We start from the raw sequence: 20,400 nt of genomic DNA, 5'->3' as shown, positions 1-20,400 counted from the left end.
GCAAAATGTCAATGATTCCTTTTTCCTTTTTGCTTGTTCTGCTTTCAAACTTCTAGAATTCTAAAAAGGTCTGTAGAAACCATCTTTAATCATGTGGGTCTAGAACATTAGACAGAATCACTAAATTGTGAAAGACAGAATTTTGAAACACTAAATATCATCACTGCAATGTTTACTTTTTTAGTGTTTCTTTTAAAAGCAGTTATCAGTGGAAAAGAGGAGTAAAAGGAATGTTCTATATATTACCTGTTACCTTCTTCCTTGATTAAATTGAGGTATCATTATGGGATGGAAGACAAGTCCCATGGAACGTGTCTGCACAAGGTGTAATGAACTGTGATACAGAGAAATCCAAGTTAAGTTTTAAAGATACTGCAGGTACCATTTAGGTGAATCTACACTGGTATTATTTCTCCTAATGAGCATGAGCCCCAGCTACATTAATTGTGGGCCTGGGGTAAATTTGTCTTGGTACCTCATATTTCTGTACTAAATCATACATACAGTGCAGTCATATTCAATGCGTCAAATTGTCATCAAGATTCCTCTTCTTGCACCATTTACAGATTTTCTGAGGCACTACTCTGTAAAAATGAGATACCACAGTGCAAACACTGAAAGTTTATTGCAGATGCTCTTCAGAATCTGCATGGGAAACATTGGCAAGGTTCTGCCGTTGAATTGACCATTATAAAATATTCTTTAGTTAAATAAACAAATAATTCTGTTCCCATGAGAGAAATGGAAAACAAATGTTTCATTCCACCAAGACTGGGTTCAGAAGAAAACAGAACCAGAACAATGTGAAAAAAAAAGACTTTTTAATTAGCTTTTCTTTTGTTAATGACCAAAAGGAAAATAAAATAAGAAAACAAATTTTGTCCCACTTACTCCAACAAAGAAACACATTCATAGCAAGGTGAACAGAAAAGCAAAAAAAAATTGTTAACGAATAAATTTATATATAAGTTAATTAAAATATAATATGCATGTAATACTACAAAATGTTATATATGTTTTATATATTTATAAAATTTTGTGTATTTTTATATTTATTTGTGTACATGTCTGAGTACACAAAAACACACATATATGTTTGTAGGTATCTGGGTTTTGTGTGTATATATACAAATACTCTATTTAAAATTGCAAATGAAAAGTAGATATTTATCTGACCTGGAAAATAGGCTTGCTTAAATGAAAGCAAATATATGCATTGCCAGCTTCTTGGGTGGCAGATTTTCCAATTTTGTTTGTAAAATTGAATATTCCCTATTAGCTGTCTCTTTTGCACAGATGTATGTCTATTTCACAGGTTCATTTCAAGGAAAAAAATGATTGAAATGTTTTTATACAAATGCAAATACATATATATGAAATTTATGTATGAAGTATATCAGAGCTGAAGTTTACAGCCTGTTGTTCTTGCAAAGATTGCAATGTGCAGCTATTATTTTAATGGAAAGGTGAAAGTAAAAGAGCTGGTGACTGATTTAACTCTTCAGGTATACAAAAGTTGGCAATAAGAAGCTGATTATGCAGTGATGGGTTCAGAGTCCTGTGTAAATATGCAGCCAGACAAAAGCCCATCATTAGCCCTCCGTGGATTCTGCATTTGTAAACTTGTTCGTTGTTTGTTTTTTTTTTAACAAAACATACACCCTTTAAAGCCTTGGGTGGTTTTTATGTTGGTTGGTTGATTGGTTCTTTTTTTGGTTTTTTTTAGGATAGGTAATGAAAAAATGCACTTTCTGATCTTTAAACACAATGTAAATTTCATTGTAGTAAGTGTTAAAAATGTAGACTGTCTTGTTTGTGCTACAGCGCTGTGCTTACAGCAGGGTAGATAAATCCTTTTTAATTTTCACTAGAAAAAGGGAGGACTGAATCATGAGGCTTTCATGTATTGCTCTACTGAGATGCCTCTAGTGCTTAGAGAAATGGAATATAGCATTCAGCTCCAGTCAAAGCACATAAACCAGCATTTCTTTCAGAGCATCCCAAGTTTGAGGGAAGATGAGTTCTCTTCTGCCTTAGCATTAGAAAGCACTCAGCCAAAGCTCTACATCCAAAGGCATCCAGAGCCTTGGGGCTCAGATCTTTAGGGAATGAGCAGATGGCCATATGCAGAAATGTTCTTGATGTATCTGGGTGTAGGCTGAGAAACTGGATTTTGCTTAGTTTATCTTTGTAGGACACTGTGAGGGCTGCAGACAAAAGAAGTGATTATTGCTTCTTTAGAACTGAAACCATGGTGCTGTGTTCTCCCTGCAACAGTTTATGCCATTTCAAGCTCCAAAATCCAGAAGAGAGAGCAGAGTTCTCGCTAACTGTTTTGGAGTAAATGCTGCTGATGAATAAGAAAACAAGGAACCACACACACCACTTTTGTTTGTGAAAGTGCTTTTCTGTTCACCTGTTAGTACTTAATTTTCAACTGACCTCCCTGTGCCTAATAAATCTGTGTATTATTCCAAATATAGCCAACAAAAGACTGTAAACCAAGATCACATGTATGTTCAAATTATTTTTATTGATTAAAGGGTAGACTTAAATTTGTAAATATTTCCACAAAACACTTAGCACTGAATGTTTTTATCTGATTTTTCTGCTTCATTCAAGAGCCTGGTTTTGTTCTCCTTAGCCACATAAACAAAGCTATTTAGGTAACTGACTTATTCATCTAAGTAGAGTAAGCAGTATTGTTTCTGCTAAGACTGAAGAAGTCACTTTTGATTTTTTTTTTTTGCACATTAGAGCTCCAAGAGGAAACCTTTATAAGAGTACATTTACAATTGCATTTTTCCATTAGGGTGGTCAAATCACGGTGGATACCGCACTAATTCTTGCTCAGTCTTTCCTTTGACATCATTGTTTTTAATGCCTGAGTTAAGGATAAGTAAAATATGAGTAAAAAATCTCAGAAGGTTTGTTGACAGATGTGTATTTCTCGAGGAAAAATTAAATTACTGTGTTTCTGAAGCCATTTTTACTGCAAACCCTTACTGGCAATAGCAAATTGATTGTTTTAAAATGTAGTCTTGGAATATATATTTTTTTTTATGTATGAAATTAGTAGTCTGCGAAGCGAAACTATTTAACGGGAAAAATTTCATACATGCAATTGCTAATCAAATCTCTCTTCAACAGCAAAGCATTTTTCAAATCCAGTGAAATTTTCTAATCGGCTGCCTAGTGCTAGCGCCCACACACAGAGCCCTTGCCATGCCAACTCTTACAGCTACGGTCAATGTAGTGAAGACACCCACATAGCAGCAGCTGCTGCTATCCTGAACCTTTCCACCCGCTGCAGGGAAGCAGCAGAGATCCTCTCCAACAAACCACAGAGTCTGTCTGCCAAGGTAGGGTAGTCCAAGAACCTGGAGGGTGTGCTAGCTACTGAACTGTGCGAATAAACTGTCTTTCATGTTAGTGACTGCATTAAATCCCCCAAAAGGAGGCTTCTGTTTGCATGCTCTTTTGAAGAGAGGCAGAGAGAGAAAAAAAAAAAAAAAATCAGTAACGCAGTGACCAGTTCTGATAAAACTAAATAAATAGCAGGAATTATGTTGTTAATTCTTTTCATAATTGAGCACTAATTACAAGGGGGGAGTTTTCTGGGAGGAAAAAAGAAAAAGGTTATTTGAAATCCAACAACAATCTGTGGCAGATAATGAGTAAGATCTGTTTAAAGAAGGAATTTTTCTCCCTCTGAAACCTGCCATTAGTGATCATTTTGGAGACTGACTTAAAAAAAATATAAAGATCATATGATTAATCAAGGAGATATTTGCTAGCAATGGATCAGAACTACCTATGGAGTCTGTTGTGTTTGGAGCCCCTAACAGTTTGGCAAGGCGGAGAGGGGTGAATAACAACTGACTTTGGTAACATTCCCCTTTCTGCTGGCAAGAGTGGAGAATCAGGCCCACTGCGTTTGGAGATAGATAATTTGGGCAAGTCTGTCATAATGGAAAGCTGCCTAATTTTGTAGATGTTTGTGTGGCTTTCGTGTTTTGTTTTCTGCTCTGCATTTCCTCACAGATCTTTATGATTTACAAATGGTGCTGTGTGAGCTGTGAGCCTTATTTTCTGTGCCATTACATAGTATTATAATGCTGATGAAAATAGACGAGATTTTCTTCTGATGACAGTGGTGTGGGAGCACTGTTGTTTATTATTTACATTGAAGTCACACATGTTCCACTGCAATGAAACTATTGAAAGCTCTTTGTAGATAAGAGGGAGTCATTACAAGAACTTAAGGAGAAGTCACTGGGGAATGAAAAGAGGTGCATTTGTCAAAACACAGCATAGCAGGTGTTCTTCAAAAGACAGATGATCTGTTTTTCTGCAAGTCAGTCTCACTCCGCCTTATTCCTCTGTTATCTGAACCTCACAAGGCTCATTCTGGCCAGGTGTGTCTTCCACAGCTGTTGAGCTACATTTTGGTTGAGGGTTTATTCACCACTGCTAGGAGGTTGGCTATTATTTTTTGAGTGGAACCATTAATTTTGCCACCAGCATAACACCTTGTCAGGTATTCTGAGCCTTGTGCCTTTGCAGAGTGGTATCTCCTACTTTGCTGCTTTTGTTTTCTACTTGTATGTGAAGTTTTGGACATTAAAATCAACATTGGGAGCTGCCATAGGGTAAACTTTTTTAGAGTGGTCACAGGTATTCCCTGTAACTCATTATCTGTTCCAAAGACTCTGTAGAACCTCTCCTAATGACAAATCCATCCTTGATATCTGCGGCAAAAAACCTTTATCAGTCTTTAATAGAGACTTCTTCTAGTAGGGAAATGGAAACTGATGCCAACGGTTGGATTAAATTGCTGCAGCAGCCTTTGGCTGACCTCAGCAATAGACCTTTGTTGCCAGAGAAGAGCAGTAAAGGGACCAGGCATAACCCAAAGATTTTCTCCTATGTACCTGCTTCACAGTTGCCAAATCATGGGGAAGGATTGAATGGAAGCGAACATAACAGTAATGACACAGAGGGGCACTTGGGGCACATAGCTGACTCCTTTTTCACAGCCAGGAATCCAGCCTGAAAGAAAATCACCTGCCTACCTTGCTATCTGCCTGCCTCCACTTTTGCCAGACTTTCTGGAGGGCATACTGCTACAAAACATCTGACAGAAGAATCAGGATTAGCTTCTGGCCAAAATACAGACAAGTAAGCCCCAAACAGATTTGGTGTCCAAAAGCACACAAAATGGATTTTTATTTGGTTTTGGATATTTATTACCTTGATCGTACAGGATTCAAACCAAAAATTTGTGAATTAAGTTGCCAGACTCTCCTCAATGAAGGCACTTTCTAATATTAAAATATGAAACAATAAAATACTATTTATCAGTGTTTCTGAATTGTTTTGTGGCTGGTGGTGGCCACAAATGTAAATGTTTAATTGCTAGAATATCTTAAAAATTTTTAGATTATTAAAAAACCCTCTTGAGACTTTATCTGCATTTGAACTCAAATAACGCAACACATTACTACAGAGTCAAATATTTCCTTTTTCTACTCAACAGCACACACATTCAACACATTTGAAAATAACTGTGTGGAGTGGCTGTGTTCAGAGCTCCACAGTATCAAGTGTCTCAGCCCTGCCCCTTGAAACACCCTTTTATTCCTTTTTCTAAGAAAACCTGATTATCATCGTCAATACTTCAGCAGATCAAAGCTCCTGACTTGTAAAGGTGTTTGAGCATCAGGAGCCTCGCAGCAATCAAGTCCTTGGTTCCTTATAGATGGGAGGCTGTGTGGTGGTAGTACAAGGGTATGTGAGACTGCAGAGGAATTCTCAGTCTTGCTGGAAATATTTTGCCAGTAGCACAATTGTCAGAGATGTAAAAATATTGTGCTTCTAAGTTGTAAAAGCAGAAGGTAAAGTTCAAACATTTCAAGTAAGTGGCATTTTCTTGTATTTTCTCAAGGCATGCATATGTTGCCTTGCTTAAACAAGTGGGGAAAAAAACAAAATGCTTTTTAGCACAAGTGTGTTCCCAAGTATCTCTTTTCCTTTTTTTCTCTTAAATTTTATTTATTGATCCCCAAAGCATTGTCCCTCTCCTAGAAAGTGAGATGGATTATTCACTCCTTTCCTGTATATGCAGATAACATTTAAATGAAAAAGTAAATGTATCTTTTAACATAGTTCCAAATTTCAATAATTTGATGGACATTCAAATATGGACATTCAAATGGATATTCAAATATTCTTTGCATATCAGTTCAAAAGGGAGAGTCCAAGACAACAGAAGAGAAAGAGTAGCAAGAATAGAGAAGTCACATTTCACATTAACAGTACCACTAGCGAGAAAAACTTCCAAAGAGACATTATGTTCAAGGTGATTTGACAAATATCCCAAGTTTAAAAAGTATTAATTTAAAAAATAAGCCATTAAAATAATACATTTATTCTGAAATGAGCAGTAAAATTAATCTTAAACTTTACCTATGAATCATGTGTCAGTTGCATACAAAATAGTAAGATCATCAGATACTTTGATGATATAGTTTTCAAAATAATTAATGCAACATTAATGTTGCACTGCCTGAGCCATACAGCCTGGGACTGCAGTAAACTTTTCCCCCGAATACAATCCCAACCAGGCAATTCCCATGCAGTCAGTACCCCAAGGCAGTCTCCTGGTTGTTCTTGATTTGCAGTTGGTGCAGTTTCATTCAGCTCCCACAGAAGTCAGCAGAAGGGTTCCCCTAGGAGGCTTAGCCTGCAGTTTCTAGCTCTGTGCAAGAATCCACACCATCATAACTTCCAGGGATCTCCCCTGTTTACAGCCCTCACCACACATGTCTCAGCGAGGTAGCTGCAGGCAATAGTTTATCTGTATCCTCATCACTACTGCTTGCCAAACATTTTGTTGACTGTTTTGGTGTTTTTCCCACCTGTTTAGACAAAATGGCATATGCACACTATGCCTTTAAATAAAACAACAACAAAAAATGCAAAAATAAAATCACACTTGCTAAAAATGTTTAAAGTTTAAATTCTAGTTTTTGAACAAAATTGTGTTATCTCTCCATTCTTGGATACTGATGACAGTGAAAATTGCATCAATTATTTAAAAACTGTAGTTAGCACTCAGCATGTTTGTCAGGCAGTACTTTACTCCAAATACCTTAAAGCCTAAATACTGGATGAAAAATCATCCAAGAGCATCACTAGGTACCATCCTGTAATACCACTGTGCATATTGCTCTCTAAGTACCTTCTTGGCTAGCTTTTTTTTAATTTGTGAACTGCTTGGGGCCTAAATTGTGACTCCATTTTTGTCTCAGATGTTGTTGGGCTGTTACAAGCTTTCTCATTTTGACCCAAATTAATATTTTAATTTTCTGCAGAAGCACTCAGTTGCTTAAATTTAGGTGTGAAAAATGGAGGACCTGGTCCATGTGTTTTTGTTGGCTGGGAATAGGAAAGATTGAACCATTTTGGATGGACTTGTATTAAGAATATTATTCAGACACGTGGCAAGATAGGAGTCTCATTTACTCCCAGTACCAGAACTTAAGAGCTCTTTTGAGCTTTCCAAATCAGACTGAACTGCTGGAGGAATGCAAATCATTGATCATGTTGTTCCTTTGGACTTGCTTAGCATTAAGTTCCATGACTGATACCAACCTAAGAAAACATGAATTTTCTTATATGTCATGGCACAATGTCCCTTATGTCACAGGCTTGAAATAAGATACATGCAGACACAATAATTTACTCTTTCTGATCCAGCTGAGATAAAGCTTAACTTGTAATCATTACTGGAGACTTTGGAGAGTATTAAATGTTATGAGTGATCAGATGGTCCAAAAGCATATGAAAAAATGGAGGAGAAATTTGACACAAAAAATAGCATCCTTTATTGTCCTAGCTGTTGTAATCCAGTTCTAAGGACAGGACTTAATTAAGTACTAGAAAATATTCCCTAATATTTATGTCATAAGATAGGGCTGAAAGAAAGATTGACTTTATTGTAGAAAGCAGTTGGGGAGTATAGAGACCATTTTTTTGTTTTGGTTTTCATATTTATATAAGTCTTCATTTTTGGTAATAAATTACTGTTTATACCTTATTTTTTCACTGAATAGCTACTAGAATAAAGAAAATGTGCTCCCATCATTTTTCTTTAATTATTTTTTCTTGAATCCTTTTACCAGCTGCTTGTAAAATGTGAGGTGGGGGGATTAGACTGTCACTTATGAGGTAGTAGGTAAGAAGTAACCTGAATTTAACTACTGTGTGTCTCCTATCATGCTCCTTGATTTTTCTTCATTGTTTCAGTGGATATTTTCCTGGTTTACACCAGTGTAAATACAAATGTGAGTAAGATCAAAATCAGGCTGCAAAGATTTACACAGCTTAAAACAAACATAAGTTAGGAAGCTAAAAATTACATTTTCATCTTTGTTTTGCTTACAGTTTTAAGGAATAATCAGAACAGTTTACATTGTTTTAGTAGCTGTATTTTAAATATGTCATGATAAATGGATAAATATAGGCCTGTTCACACATGCACTAGAGTCAACAGTAATGAGATCTTGCCTTCAGTGAGGAGAACACAGCCTTTACAAGCTTGAGCTAAGCATAGTAAGTGCCATCTTCTGTCAGCATGTCAGAGCACTGCTCTAACATTTTTTCCCATTTGCCATTTTTGCCTTTTTAGTTCCATTTAAAAATTGATGTAAAAATAAATGTGGAAAAGCAAGCAAAGGAGACATATTGAGAGGAGGGTGGGATCAGAGTAGGAATGTAAACTGGAGCAATAACTCTGACTTCCCTCTTTTTGCTCTGCCATTTGGAGTTTGCTAGGAAGGCACCAAAGCAATAGCTCTTTTATACCATTCTGACTAAAAAGCCATGCTGTGAACCTGTGATCAGTTCTGCAGTGGGCAAAGGGGATGTTTTTCCCATGCCTTTATTTAATTGTTGCGTGCATCTGTGAGCTCACTTAAACTCCATCTGCACACTACTTCACAAACACACTTTGGCTACCCAGCCTTTCCTGACTGGAATTAGGTACGTGTTGGAGAACCCAACTTCTACATGAATTTCAGGCAAGTGTTGAGAAAGCTTTAAATATCCATGATAGTAAATGTTCTGCTTATCAGTCAGAGCTCCTTGTGGAGGCTATTGGTATCTGTTTCTCAGAGAGAATGATTTTCTGATATTATTCTATGTCAAGTTGCATTAAGAAGGAAACCTTGATTGTTTTTGGTCCTTCTTGCTGCTGCTGTTGCCTTCTGAGTAGTAGATATTTTTTCAGTAGAGAGAATCTGCACTATTTATGGGTTTTGCACTATAAAACTACTGCAGCCCAGTCACATGGCTTCCTTTCCTAAGCCATCTGTCACAGAGGTCTGGAATTTTATGTGAATGTTGGTTGTGCAGACTTAACCCAAGTTTTTTTATTATGAAAAATGTCAGCAACTACAATATTTAGCATTTTACTTTACATTGGTCATTAAACTTGATTACTGTAGCTCTGTTTCATTGCTATAGTTACATATCAACTACAAAGCCAAAAAACACTGGGGCGATCATAGCAGAGCTGTATTGTCAGATCCTGGAGTGTGTGCTTGGCACTGATATAGTTAATATCTTGGATTTTTGTAACTAAGGTTTATTAATGCTGGTATAAAAATGTATTTGATATTATACAGATGGCATAAGATGTTGTGGTTACTAAGTTATTATCCAGGATAAGCTGCACTGTCAAATTCAGGGCTTAAAACTATCACAGGAGATTAAACTATTTACTAAAAAGGGGCAGAAAGATATAACAAAAGCGTCTTAGTATGAACATATTAGAAGTGTATTTACTTCCCATAAATATAATAAAACATCTCTCTCTTTAAGCTGTGTGATTGAAAATGTGAACTTGGCTGTGTGGGAGAAGCAAACATAAGAGGTGCCTGAGTTTCTGAACCAGGGACAAGCAGATGGCTTGCTGGTGCTTCAGCCTAGGTGGGCATCTGCATGGATGCAAAAGGGAGCCATGCTGGCTGAGTGAAGAGAGGTTGACAGGCCTTAAATTGTCATCTATCACCAGTATTTTCCTTCTGATTCAGAAGATTTAATCAATCACATTTTACTTTTGAATTATTCATGGGCACTGGCAGTGGTAGAAGGCCAGGCTGCACTAAGGAAGCTCCACCCTCAGTCCACCCAGCGTGGCCGTGCCACATTTTCAGCAGAGGGGAAGAGCTCCCTGTTCCACCACAACTCTAAAGATCCTCAGGCAAGGACAGGTTTGGCTGCCCTATCTTTAGCAATTGGATGGTTGATGAATCATCATGCCCCAGCAATATTTAATGGTCAGAAGAAGAAAGGGGCTCCTCCTGCCAATGCCTTTCTGAGGAAGAGGTCTAAGAAAGACAGACAAACTTGCCCCCTGGGCGTGCCTGACTCTTTTCTATTTGCAACACAACATCTGGGTGATTCATTTACACCATGAGTTTCCTATTACTCAAGGTAGGAAATCTAGGTTGATAGAGCTGTCTCCTACAGTTACACAGCATTGCACACATCTACCCCAAATTCCCAAGTGTCATCCAAGCTTTGTGGTGACTCAAAAATAGTGGTGATCACAATGAGCAGTGTTAATTACAGTATTCTATTCGTAGATCTCTGACATGACTATTTATCTCCATAGTCTTTGAATGCTTTCCACATTATTCAGGAAAACACTGAACTAGACTACAAATTAGTCCTCCAGAAGCCACATTTCATCTTTTTCCCTAGGTGCCTTCGGCAAATGTTGGCAACAGCAGGGACTAGTCTTATATTCATCCCTATATAGAAGATATGTCAATATGCAGCAAGCATATTAAGCATGAGAGCAAATTTTTGTTGCTTACATTAGAAAACTACACTTTCAGCAGCTTTTTACCATTGCAAGAAGAAGAGTTTATCCTCTTTTTTCTGTGATCAAATGGTGTAAGGCAGATCAATGACGTTTCCTTCCTTTGTTCTTGTACACCCAAGCAGCATTTGCCCCTTTTTGTGAGCAGGAGAGCTTCTCCCAGACTGGAAATAGAGGTTGGGTCTCTCCCCAGACTGCACACACACTTCTGCAATTAGAGGCTGCTCTTTGCTCTACTCCCCAGGAAACAAAGGGTTTGTTAACTCAGGCAGAATATCTCCATTAGGGAGAACCTCCCCAAAATCCTCCTGTACCTCCCCATCTATTGGTCTCAGTGCAGACCTGTGCCTTAGTGGCCTAGTCAAATTATGATAAAGGCAGTAGAGCATTTCAAGTGATGTAGAAAACTCAGTGAAAATTTCTCCTACTGTGCTACTTTTAGATGTATTTCTTTCCCCCTCCTTCTCCCCCACCATGATGCAGATGTTGTAATGTTTCCAGGGTGTGGGGGGAAGGGAGGATATGTAATAGTAATGCTGTTGATGACCTAAACAATGCATTAATGCTTTTAACTGTGAATTGGGGTCATAGTTCTCTGTAAGAGTGAAAAGATCAAGAAGATTTAAAGCTAAACTTTTTTTAAATAAAACTAGATTTAGGGTGTATAGGTTATGGTTTAGTGGCATCTTATTTAAATTCTACTTACTATGTTTAAGCTGAGATGCAGGGATACCATTACTGAAGCTACCCTTAAGTCTGCCTAAGAGTTGGACATTAACTGACATAAATCGAAAAGCTGGGTTTAGATTCAGATAAATTTAAATAAGAGCGTGCATTTATATTTATCCTTTAAAAGCACCACATGGTTATTCTACAGCCTTACCACGTCCACATCTAAACATGTCTCTATTTCCTGTTGCATGTCAGGGAGCTGAGATAGAAGTGGATGAAAATGGCACACTGGATTTGAGCATGAAAAAGAATCGAAGCCAAGACAAAGTTATGCCTCTCACTTCTTCCAGCACAGCACTTCCCACTCCCACCTCTTCTCCTTTCAAAGCAAGTAGCATCCTGGTAAATGCAGCCTTCTACCAGGCACTTTGTGAACAGGAAGGCTGGGATACACCAATCAACTACAGCAAGACCCATGGCAGGAAAGAAGAAGAAAAAGAGGTATTTTTTCAATTTCTGAGTGACTTTCTCCCTTGCATGAGAGACCATATGATGGTCTTTAGGACCATGTAGTACACTTTAAAGGGAATCAATTTCCACAGGTAGAGGCTTGTGAGCACTGATCTGGTTTTAATGGTCTCTTGGATGGGATATAAAAAAACAAACCCACTACTCACTTTGGAAAATCTTGCTTTCAGAGCCTACTTGCTAATGTCTGTAAGTCTCTAAGGTAAGGGAAACAAAGGTTACCATCATTAGAGGCTGCTTTTTAAATTTTGTCCCTAATGGCTCAGTCTTGTAACACAAACACCCAAATGGACTAGCAATCACCAGGGGAAAATGGAAAAACAAAACAAAAATAACCCAAACAAATTAAATCAAACCAAGAGAGTTTTTTCATGCTGAAACAAAAGACAATTTTTCCATACCAACTCTTTAGACGTCTAGATAACTTGCTATCTAAGCATTTAAACTCAGACTTAAAATCTTGTCTGTAACATTCTTTTACTGGAAAACTTTTTATTTTACATCCTGCAATAAATTTCTGCCACTGAGTGTCAGATCTCCAACTTGCAACTTATGTGATCAATCTTCTAGAGTGTTACTTCCAAATCAATAATTGTCTTAATTTTGGTTTTGTTTCTGTTTTGCTCTTTCATATCTGTTTATCCTGTCTTGAAAACAAGGCAGCATAGTCTACTATGGCCTTTCTCTCTTATTCTTCTACTTTGCTAGCAAGTTCGATTTAATATATTTTTTTTCATAAGCCTGACTTTCAGGATATAGACTGCTTTCAGTTTTCTTAAATCAGGAAGGGATCACCAGCTCTATAAAAGGTTGATTAGATAAAAGCCTATGCTACAGCTTTCAGAAAGAAAATAAAAGATGTCCTAGTTGGAAGGTTTTATACTACTTACTCCTTGTTTGGTTTTATATATCTAGTAAAAGAATTTGATCATTATATTAATATGACATTATCTTTTGTCCAAAAATCAAATCTGACACTTCAAGAAAACATAGATGAGGTAAAGCTATTTATAATTGAAGTTGGGGGATCAAGGCATCCAGTTCAAAAACCAGCTGGAATTTAAAGATAATTCATTTGCATAAGGGAAACAATCTACCAGCACTGGGTAGAAGGTTGCAATGTGTCCACTGAAAAAGCTTGCATTTCTTGGAGGCTGGGTTGTCTTGAGCCCTTTGCAGTCTCCTCTTTGGGGCTAGTGTTGGTATCTATCTCACCAATGACAGAACAATCCGTGTCCCAGGGTTTTGGAGAGGGTTTGACCTGAAGCAGGAGGCTGAGGGCCCAGGCCCTTTCCCGTTCATGCTGCAGGATGAGCAGGCATATCCAGCTTTGAGAGGACTGCCCTGCTGCCACAGACTTGGCAGGGGACCTGTCATGTCACTCCTCCTCCCTGCTGCCATCGCAGCTCAGCAAAAGAGCCAAGACAGGAGCACCTCCACAGCCCCCAGTCCATGCCTGACTTTCACAAGGCGAGGATGGGTGTCTGGCTGTTTCCCTGTCTATTTCCAGCACAGGGAACTGGAGGCAACTAAACTGCCCAACAGGACGTATTGGTCCAATGCACTCAGGCACTGGTGCCCCTTTCACTTGCTGCTTTGACACTGTGCATTTTGTCCCTAATTGAAGATCTGGTCCCAGATCTCTGCTGTGGGATTTTGGTGTCCCAGGGAGCCTTGATACATCCAGTGATAACAGGGCCAGAGGCTCGGTTTTCAAAATCAAAGACTGGCAGTTATCCTTATGCAAAGAAAATGACTGATTATATCTATTTCTAATTCATTGTTATCTGGTTCATATGCACAACAGTTGCTTAATTTTGGTGGTAATTTCCAGAAAATATTGTCTCTCTCTCTCTCAGCAAAATAGCCTGTCCAGATGCCCCCTTAAAAAAAAAAAAATCCGAATTTGGAAAAAGCTCAAAATCTCTCCAAAAGGAAAGCGCTGAGAAATAACTAGAGCTGTCAGTTAGTTCAACTGTCAGTTCTCCAAAGATTCCAGGGCTTAAAAATGTTAAAAGTGCCAGATGCTATTATCTGTTATTCATGTTACCATTATGTTCTGGTCTTTGCTGAAATCAATATAAACTTCCATCTGTACATTAATGGAGTATCATTGCTTGCTTTCTTTCAGTAGTGTGCATGCATGAATACACACATGCTCTTTGCAGGAAATAGTAGTGCTTGGACCAATTGGGATGGTTCTGATTTTTCTTTTAGCCTGAAATTCTTTAGATTTTAATAGCATTTAACTATAAATCCATTCAAATTGAAAAGGAAAAATTATACATACAGTTGAGCTTGACTAGCTGTGACGATCATCACCCAACATATCAGAAAGAGAGAAGTGCTAAAGGTGCTTTCCCAAAGGATTATCTCTCCCTCTAAAGATAAATAGCTGGAGAAGCACACAAGCCAAGACATGATGCTCTGCTTTTAGTCTTAAGTGCAGTGGATCAAAAAGTATTTGTTCTTTATTTCTGACCTTCTGTGTTTCAGACAGATGCAACACCATTTGGGCCACATGTAGTGATGTAATGTTCTAGAAAGGCAGAGTTTCGGTATTCCTTTGCCTGCATTTCCAGTGCACTGTCCTGATTTTCAGCTTCTACACATATGAAGATTTTATGTTGCTTGAATAACACCAAGTATCCCTCAAGGAACTAAGAAAATTACTAAAGGTGACTAAAAAGTCACTCATTTAAATGTCTATATATATCTTCTTTACTCCTGGGAAATATACTAGGAAAAAAACTGTATAAAATTGTTGTTGTTTCTGTATGTATGTGTGTGAATAGCTTTAGTTTAAAAAAATTAGAAATCTTAATAGCTCAATTCAGGAAATTCGCCATTAAGATTTTGAAAAAACCCTAACTATTTAAAGATAGAAAACTAAAATACTGCAATTCTAAACGCTCTATATCAGTTATACTGGCGGATATAGGTGTATTCCTGTCAGGCTTCACCATGAAGTCTTGTTTTTATTAAATGACTCAGTGAAATGAAGCTGTGAACTGCAATACTGTAGTGTTTTGTCAAGCCTTGCATATAGATAATTCTCCATCAGTCTGCTCTGTGCAGCAGGTATCAGACAGTGACATGATGAAAAACTCACACACACACTCACACACAAAGTTTCTGGTCCATCACCAGCAAAAGATCAGAATATCTGTCATTATAAAAAAAGAACACAAGTTACACATATGAAAATATGAACATAGCCTGCAACACAAACAGTTAGGGCAATTCTGGTGTGCTGCAGGTGCATCCTGAGGTACATGACCCAGATCAGGATCACAGTGGAGTGCTAGCAGGTCCTTTTCAGCACCCCTTAATCCAGGCTGCTCTCAGAAGAAGTGGAAGTGGCTGATGTATGGCTGGTTTAGAAACATGGATCCAGGCAAGGCGTGCTTTAAATTTTTAGAAACACACATCAGTTCAGTGATGCAGATGTAGCCTGGCAGAGTTACTTGTTAGACAGGAAACTGATGAACCACTCTTCTTTAACCTCCATTAAATTAACTGGAAACCATTTTATCTGTGTTTTTTGAAGTTATTTTGACATCTGATTACTTCTAGCTGGCAACAGGGTATTGGCATTTTTGGTTGTTTCCTTGGGGAACTTTCAGTTTTACAGTAACTCGTACCAGTGACGATCCCTGATTGCACTTATGTGTTTGTAAGAAAGTTAGGTCAGAACTTGTGGATAGAAGTAGTCAGGAATTCAAATACCCATGGCAAAATCACCCCTATGTGCCACTGCCAAAGTTACTCCTATATGCCACTGGGAACAAGATTTAACCCAACATTGGAAAATATCTTTGATATTTTCAAAATTTTTGAATTTTGATATTTTCAAAATATCTTTGATATTTGATGTTTCTTGGGTCTTGAACAAAGCTGACATCCATTTTTCCACTTTTGCATTTTAGCATTTTAGTTTCCATGTCTGGAAGACTTTCAATCATTTATTATTGCTGCACTAACATCAAGACCTTCTGTAGTTGCTAACTTTCTCTGTCGCTCCTTATCTGAAGTTCTCCTTTAGAATTATAACTCCCCAAGCCTGAAATATATGAGGATTTTTCTATTTATTTAAAATAATTACTCATTAATTACTGTGAATGCTTAGTAGAGCTGAATATAGGTATTTTTGCTTTCTATATTTGTATCAGATTAGATTATTCTCAAACAAATTAACCCCAAAAATGTTGTTTAAAAAATCAGTAGTAATTGATACAGCAATAATATGGCATCATTTCTATACGTATGTGAAGCGTGAGTTAGAGTAGGCAGTAGGTAGCCAGCAGCAGAACGCAGAAGAATGTCATATTGAGGATCCAGCCTCCAAACAGGCAAAGATGAGCTGCCAGAATTGAGGACCATATGGAAGCTTTATCAGAAGAAACACCCCTGCAGAGCTTACAAGACCCAGGAGGCAGAAACTCCATTTTCAGTCCAGATTCCACTCAGCCCTGCGCTCTGTGTTAACAGCTCTGCACACAAGCCTGCTCCTCTGTCCTGGCACATTTGTCAGCTGCACAAGCCCAGAGCATCCATGGCACCAGCACTGTGGGTTTAGCAGAGGCTGGGACCTTCCCCTCTCAGCCATGGGCAGCAGTTTCTGCTCCTACAGATGGTAATCTCTGGGAAACACCTGAGTATTGGAATGGAATCACAAAACCAACGTGAAGTCCAAGAAGGGATTCATAGAGGTCTGATAATTGATGCTATAAACTTTGGAGAATTCTTGAATGATAAAATAGCTACTGAGCATCCCTCCAGAAAGGGATAATTATCTTTCATAAAGACAATAATAATTGAAAGCATTAAGTCTCAAAACAGTAGAAACCAAATTATTTTGAAATCATAAAAGAAGATTTTTCAGAAAACAGAAATTCCATTTCCTACCAGGATTCCAAGTTTCCAAAATGCCTTCCCAATGGAGCGAATGCTCATGATTCATACCATCCACCAAACAGCATGGTAGCAGCGATGATTTAAATTTACAAATTGTACAAATCAAGAACTACCCTTAGCAGCCTGCTATTAAGAAAGCTTCAAAGTTGTTTTGTTCTTTATGGTTTTTATTTTAACAAGAATCTGCTCTTTCAATAAGATAAAAGGACATTCCATTCCACAGATCTAAACAGCTTTGCATTAGCATTTGCTTATGTAAATAACACTTTTTAAAATTTCTTATTGCAATTTTGTAATTTACGGTGCAATGGTCACCACTTTAACCGTGTTCAAAAGTCAGCAATGTACTTACACAGCAAATAAAAAGAATATAACTGCCAAAGTCTAGTTTTGCTCCACCAACAACCACTTCTCTTTTGTCTGCGTACATTTCTTTGGCCTTTATCACTGTCTTATTAAACAAACAAAAATTTCTCCTGTATAGTCTCCTTAAACTAGCATCTGCTTTCAGAAATATTTACACAACAGTCTTAAATATCTGCCTGTAAGAGCCTGAAACTATGATATACCAAAGTTTCTTAATTTCTCTCCATCATTTATTTTTAATACTTTTTTTCTACTTTTCAAGAGATTGTCTTCTTGCCATGGCAAATTAAATTGTTTCTGGAATGTGTGGGAGGACTTGAAGAGAGAAACCTTTTGTTACATTCTCATTTAATATTTCAGAAAGATCCAGTGAGCTCTCCAGAAAACATGGAGGAAAAGAAGTACCCAGGAGATGTCTCCATACCCAGTCCTAAACCCAAGCTCCACTCAAGAGATCTCAAAAAGGAACTCATCACGTGAGTCACAAAAAATGCTGCATTTTCCTTTGCCCTGGTAAACACTGGGTATGCTGCTGTTCTGACTTCTGTTTTGAAGTAGATTTGCAGGAGCTGAGCAGGGAGAGTCACACAATTCCCTGCCAGTAGTTAGTTCCACATTGCGGATATGCAGACATGAGGTTTGGAGCTTCAACAAGCCAGTGTGCCTGGGGGTCTGGACAGATTAATGACTAATTTATACTGGGTGCCACTCCTTATTCCTCAGATAGATAGGTAACAAGTGGGCACTTGCACTTAACTTCTTCTACAAAACACACCACACCATTTCATAACATGCTACAGATTGCCTCTGCTAATGCTTATATAATTAAATAAACTTTGATTGAACAATCGTCATTATAGACCCATTGCTTACAACTTGTGTAGAGGCAGTTAGGATTTCTCAGAGAGAAAACATGCAGAGTTCAAAAAAAAGACAACATACAATACAGAATGGGTCTTTCCAACCTGTCGGAAACAGGTTTAAGTCCTTAATCTGCTTCCTTCCAAGCAGAATAAGTTATTCAGTCCTGCTGAAAATCCAGCGGCTGTAGAAATTCACACCCTGGGACTATAGGCTGATATTTTCTTTTCCCAGTTAGTGAGATGCACTTGCTCTGTGTTAAGTTCCAAATCTTTACTATCTAGAATGAAAAATAAATTCTATTAAATCTGTCTGTGTAAAATAGCCTGCTTCTGTTTAGAATTTTTCACTAAAATTGGCACAAGCAGCTCATAATTCTAGTCACTCTTTAAAAATCACATCTAGGCTCTTCACAAAATCCCTTTGGGTTCACATCAATATCATTTTGATATTAACATAGAGTTTTCACTGTAATAGTCAATCAGGACTCAGCAATCATTTATGGCATTTTTATTTTTATCCCAAAGCAGAGCAGGTCTCTGTGAACAAGTATGGTTGTGATGATAGCCCACAACTGCAGGCTCACCCATGAATGAACAAGTCACATCACGCCAACTTGTGTCCTGCTCTCCAGACTCGTGGCACTGAAGCTGTTAGAGCTGCCTCTGTCCCTAGAATTTACATTTCCCTGGGGCAAGCTGCTGTGAAGAGCCATTCTTTCCCCCATGTCATGCAGTCTGCATGTTGTCTACTCACCACATTATATCTGCAGTCATAGTTCATGACCTAAATTGCTACAGATCAGGTTGTCTTGCCTCTTCTTCTAAAACAAATGCATACAAAAATCACTGAGTTTATTTGCTGAAGGCTAATGGCTTTTCTTTTGTAGCATTTATTTCTTTGTGATACTGACCTGTTTTGAGATACCTGTAATATACTTTTCTACTCTCCTAAATAATAACATCAAAGCATTTACTACAGCAATGATGAACTTACAGAGCTTCAAAAAGTATCTAAAAGCAGGTATCTAAAATGTAATTGTGCCAAAAATTAAATAAAGAATAGTCTTAATTTATCAGAAGAATCCATAGGAAATATAGAGATCAGACTACATTCCTATGATCCCACTGAGCTCAAATACTTTGCTGAAAAATTCAGTACAGTTGGCTCCATCATGAGGAAGCTTTTAAAATGACATAAGCACTTGCAGAGAAAAATTTTGAATGTGGTTAGCACAGTTGGAGCAAACTACTGTATGAATCTCACCATCTAGTATGTGCTTTCTATTTTTCCATGTAAATTCTGTTGGCCATAACAGCATGGCTCAGGTTGAAATGGGCTGTGAAAATGAGGCTGATATCTTCCTAAGGCTTTTTTACAGATTTGAAAAACTTCCTAGCATTCTGCCAGCTCAGAGAAAATAGCCAGGTGAGCATCTCAGGCACCCCTTTTTTCATTAGCATGGAGCACTAGCTAACAGTTTTTGTGCAGCATCTGCTTGCCCTTTCTATCCATATTTCCAGTGAAAGAAAAACAGTTCTTTATAAAGCAACTCTCCAGGGTTGGCTAGAGTGCTTCAAAGTACTGTACAAAGGTGTATTTAATTTGCCCCCCCCATCCATGCACAAGTTGCATTTCTTGGTATCTTTCCTCTTTTGCAGAGGACTGTATCCCAGCTTGACTTCAGTGTTACAGCTGAAGAATGGCTGAGGAAAAAGAGAAACTATAATATCTTCTCCAGCATGCCTCCATCTCTTTATTTAAATGAGTATATTTGTTCTGTTAAACGTGCACCTGGTTCCAGCCAGGACAGGGTTAAACTTGGCAGTAGCCAGGAGGTGAGGTGGCTGAGGGTTATTCCATAACCTCACCCAGGGAGAAGGTTTTCCTCCCAGTCACGTTTACTTGGCAAAGGCAGGGGTTGGGTAATCTGTTCTGAGCAATCATTTGCCTATCTTGTGCACTTTCTTATGGATATTTTTGCTGTTACCATTCACTTTGTTATCTCATTGCTGTTTCCAGCGATTTGTTCTTATTTAGAGATGTGGCTTTCACCCTTTGTGCCTCCAATTCTACTCTCCAACCTGCCGCGGGGGAAGGAGGAAGGGAGGGGGAGCAAGCAGCCTATGGTTTACAGAGTCTTGGTGGGAACATTAATTTAAAGA

The 20,400-nt window shown here is 38.0% G+C and overlaps 1 protein-coding gene across 4 annotated transcripts in view; it reads left to right on the top strand.

Moving 5' to 3' along the window:
- The window catches only part of ST18 (ST18 C2H2C-type zinc finger transcription factor), a 170,664-nt gene that overhangs the window by 132,740 nt on the left and 17,524 nt on the right, over positions 1–20,400 (top strand). For all 4 annotated transcript variants that reach the window (XM_063168665.1, XM_063168654.1, XM_063168675.1 and 1 more), the window contains 3 exons: positions 3,151–3,362; positions 11,819–12,064; positions 17,735–17,850. In XM_063168665.1, coding sequence (XP_063024735.1) covers positions 3,151–3,362; positions 11,819–12,064; positions 17,735–17,850 — 574 coding nt within the window. The remainder of the gene's footprint in view (positions 1–3,150; positions 3,363–11,818; positions 12,065–17,734; positions 17,851–20,400) is intronic.

Source organism: Melospiza melodia, chromosome 1 (assembly GCF_035770615.1).
Source record: "Melospiza melodia melodia isolate bMelMel2 chromosome 1, bMelMel2.pri, whole genome shotgun sequence".
In the NCBI taxonomy this organism is placed as follows: Eukaryota; Metazoa; Chordata; class Aves; order Passeriformes; family Passerellidae; genus Melospiza; species Melospiza melodia.
The sequence above is the reverse complement of the archived record's forward strand: the minus strand, read 5'-3'. Positions and strand labels throughout refer to the sequence as shown.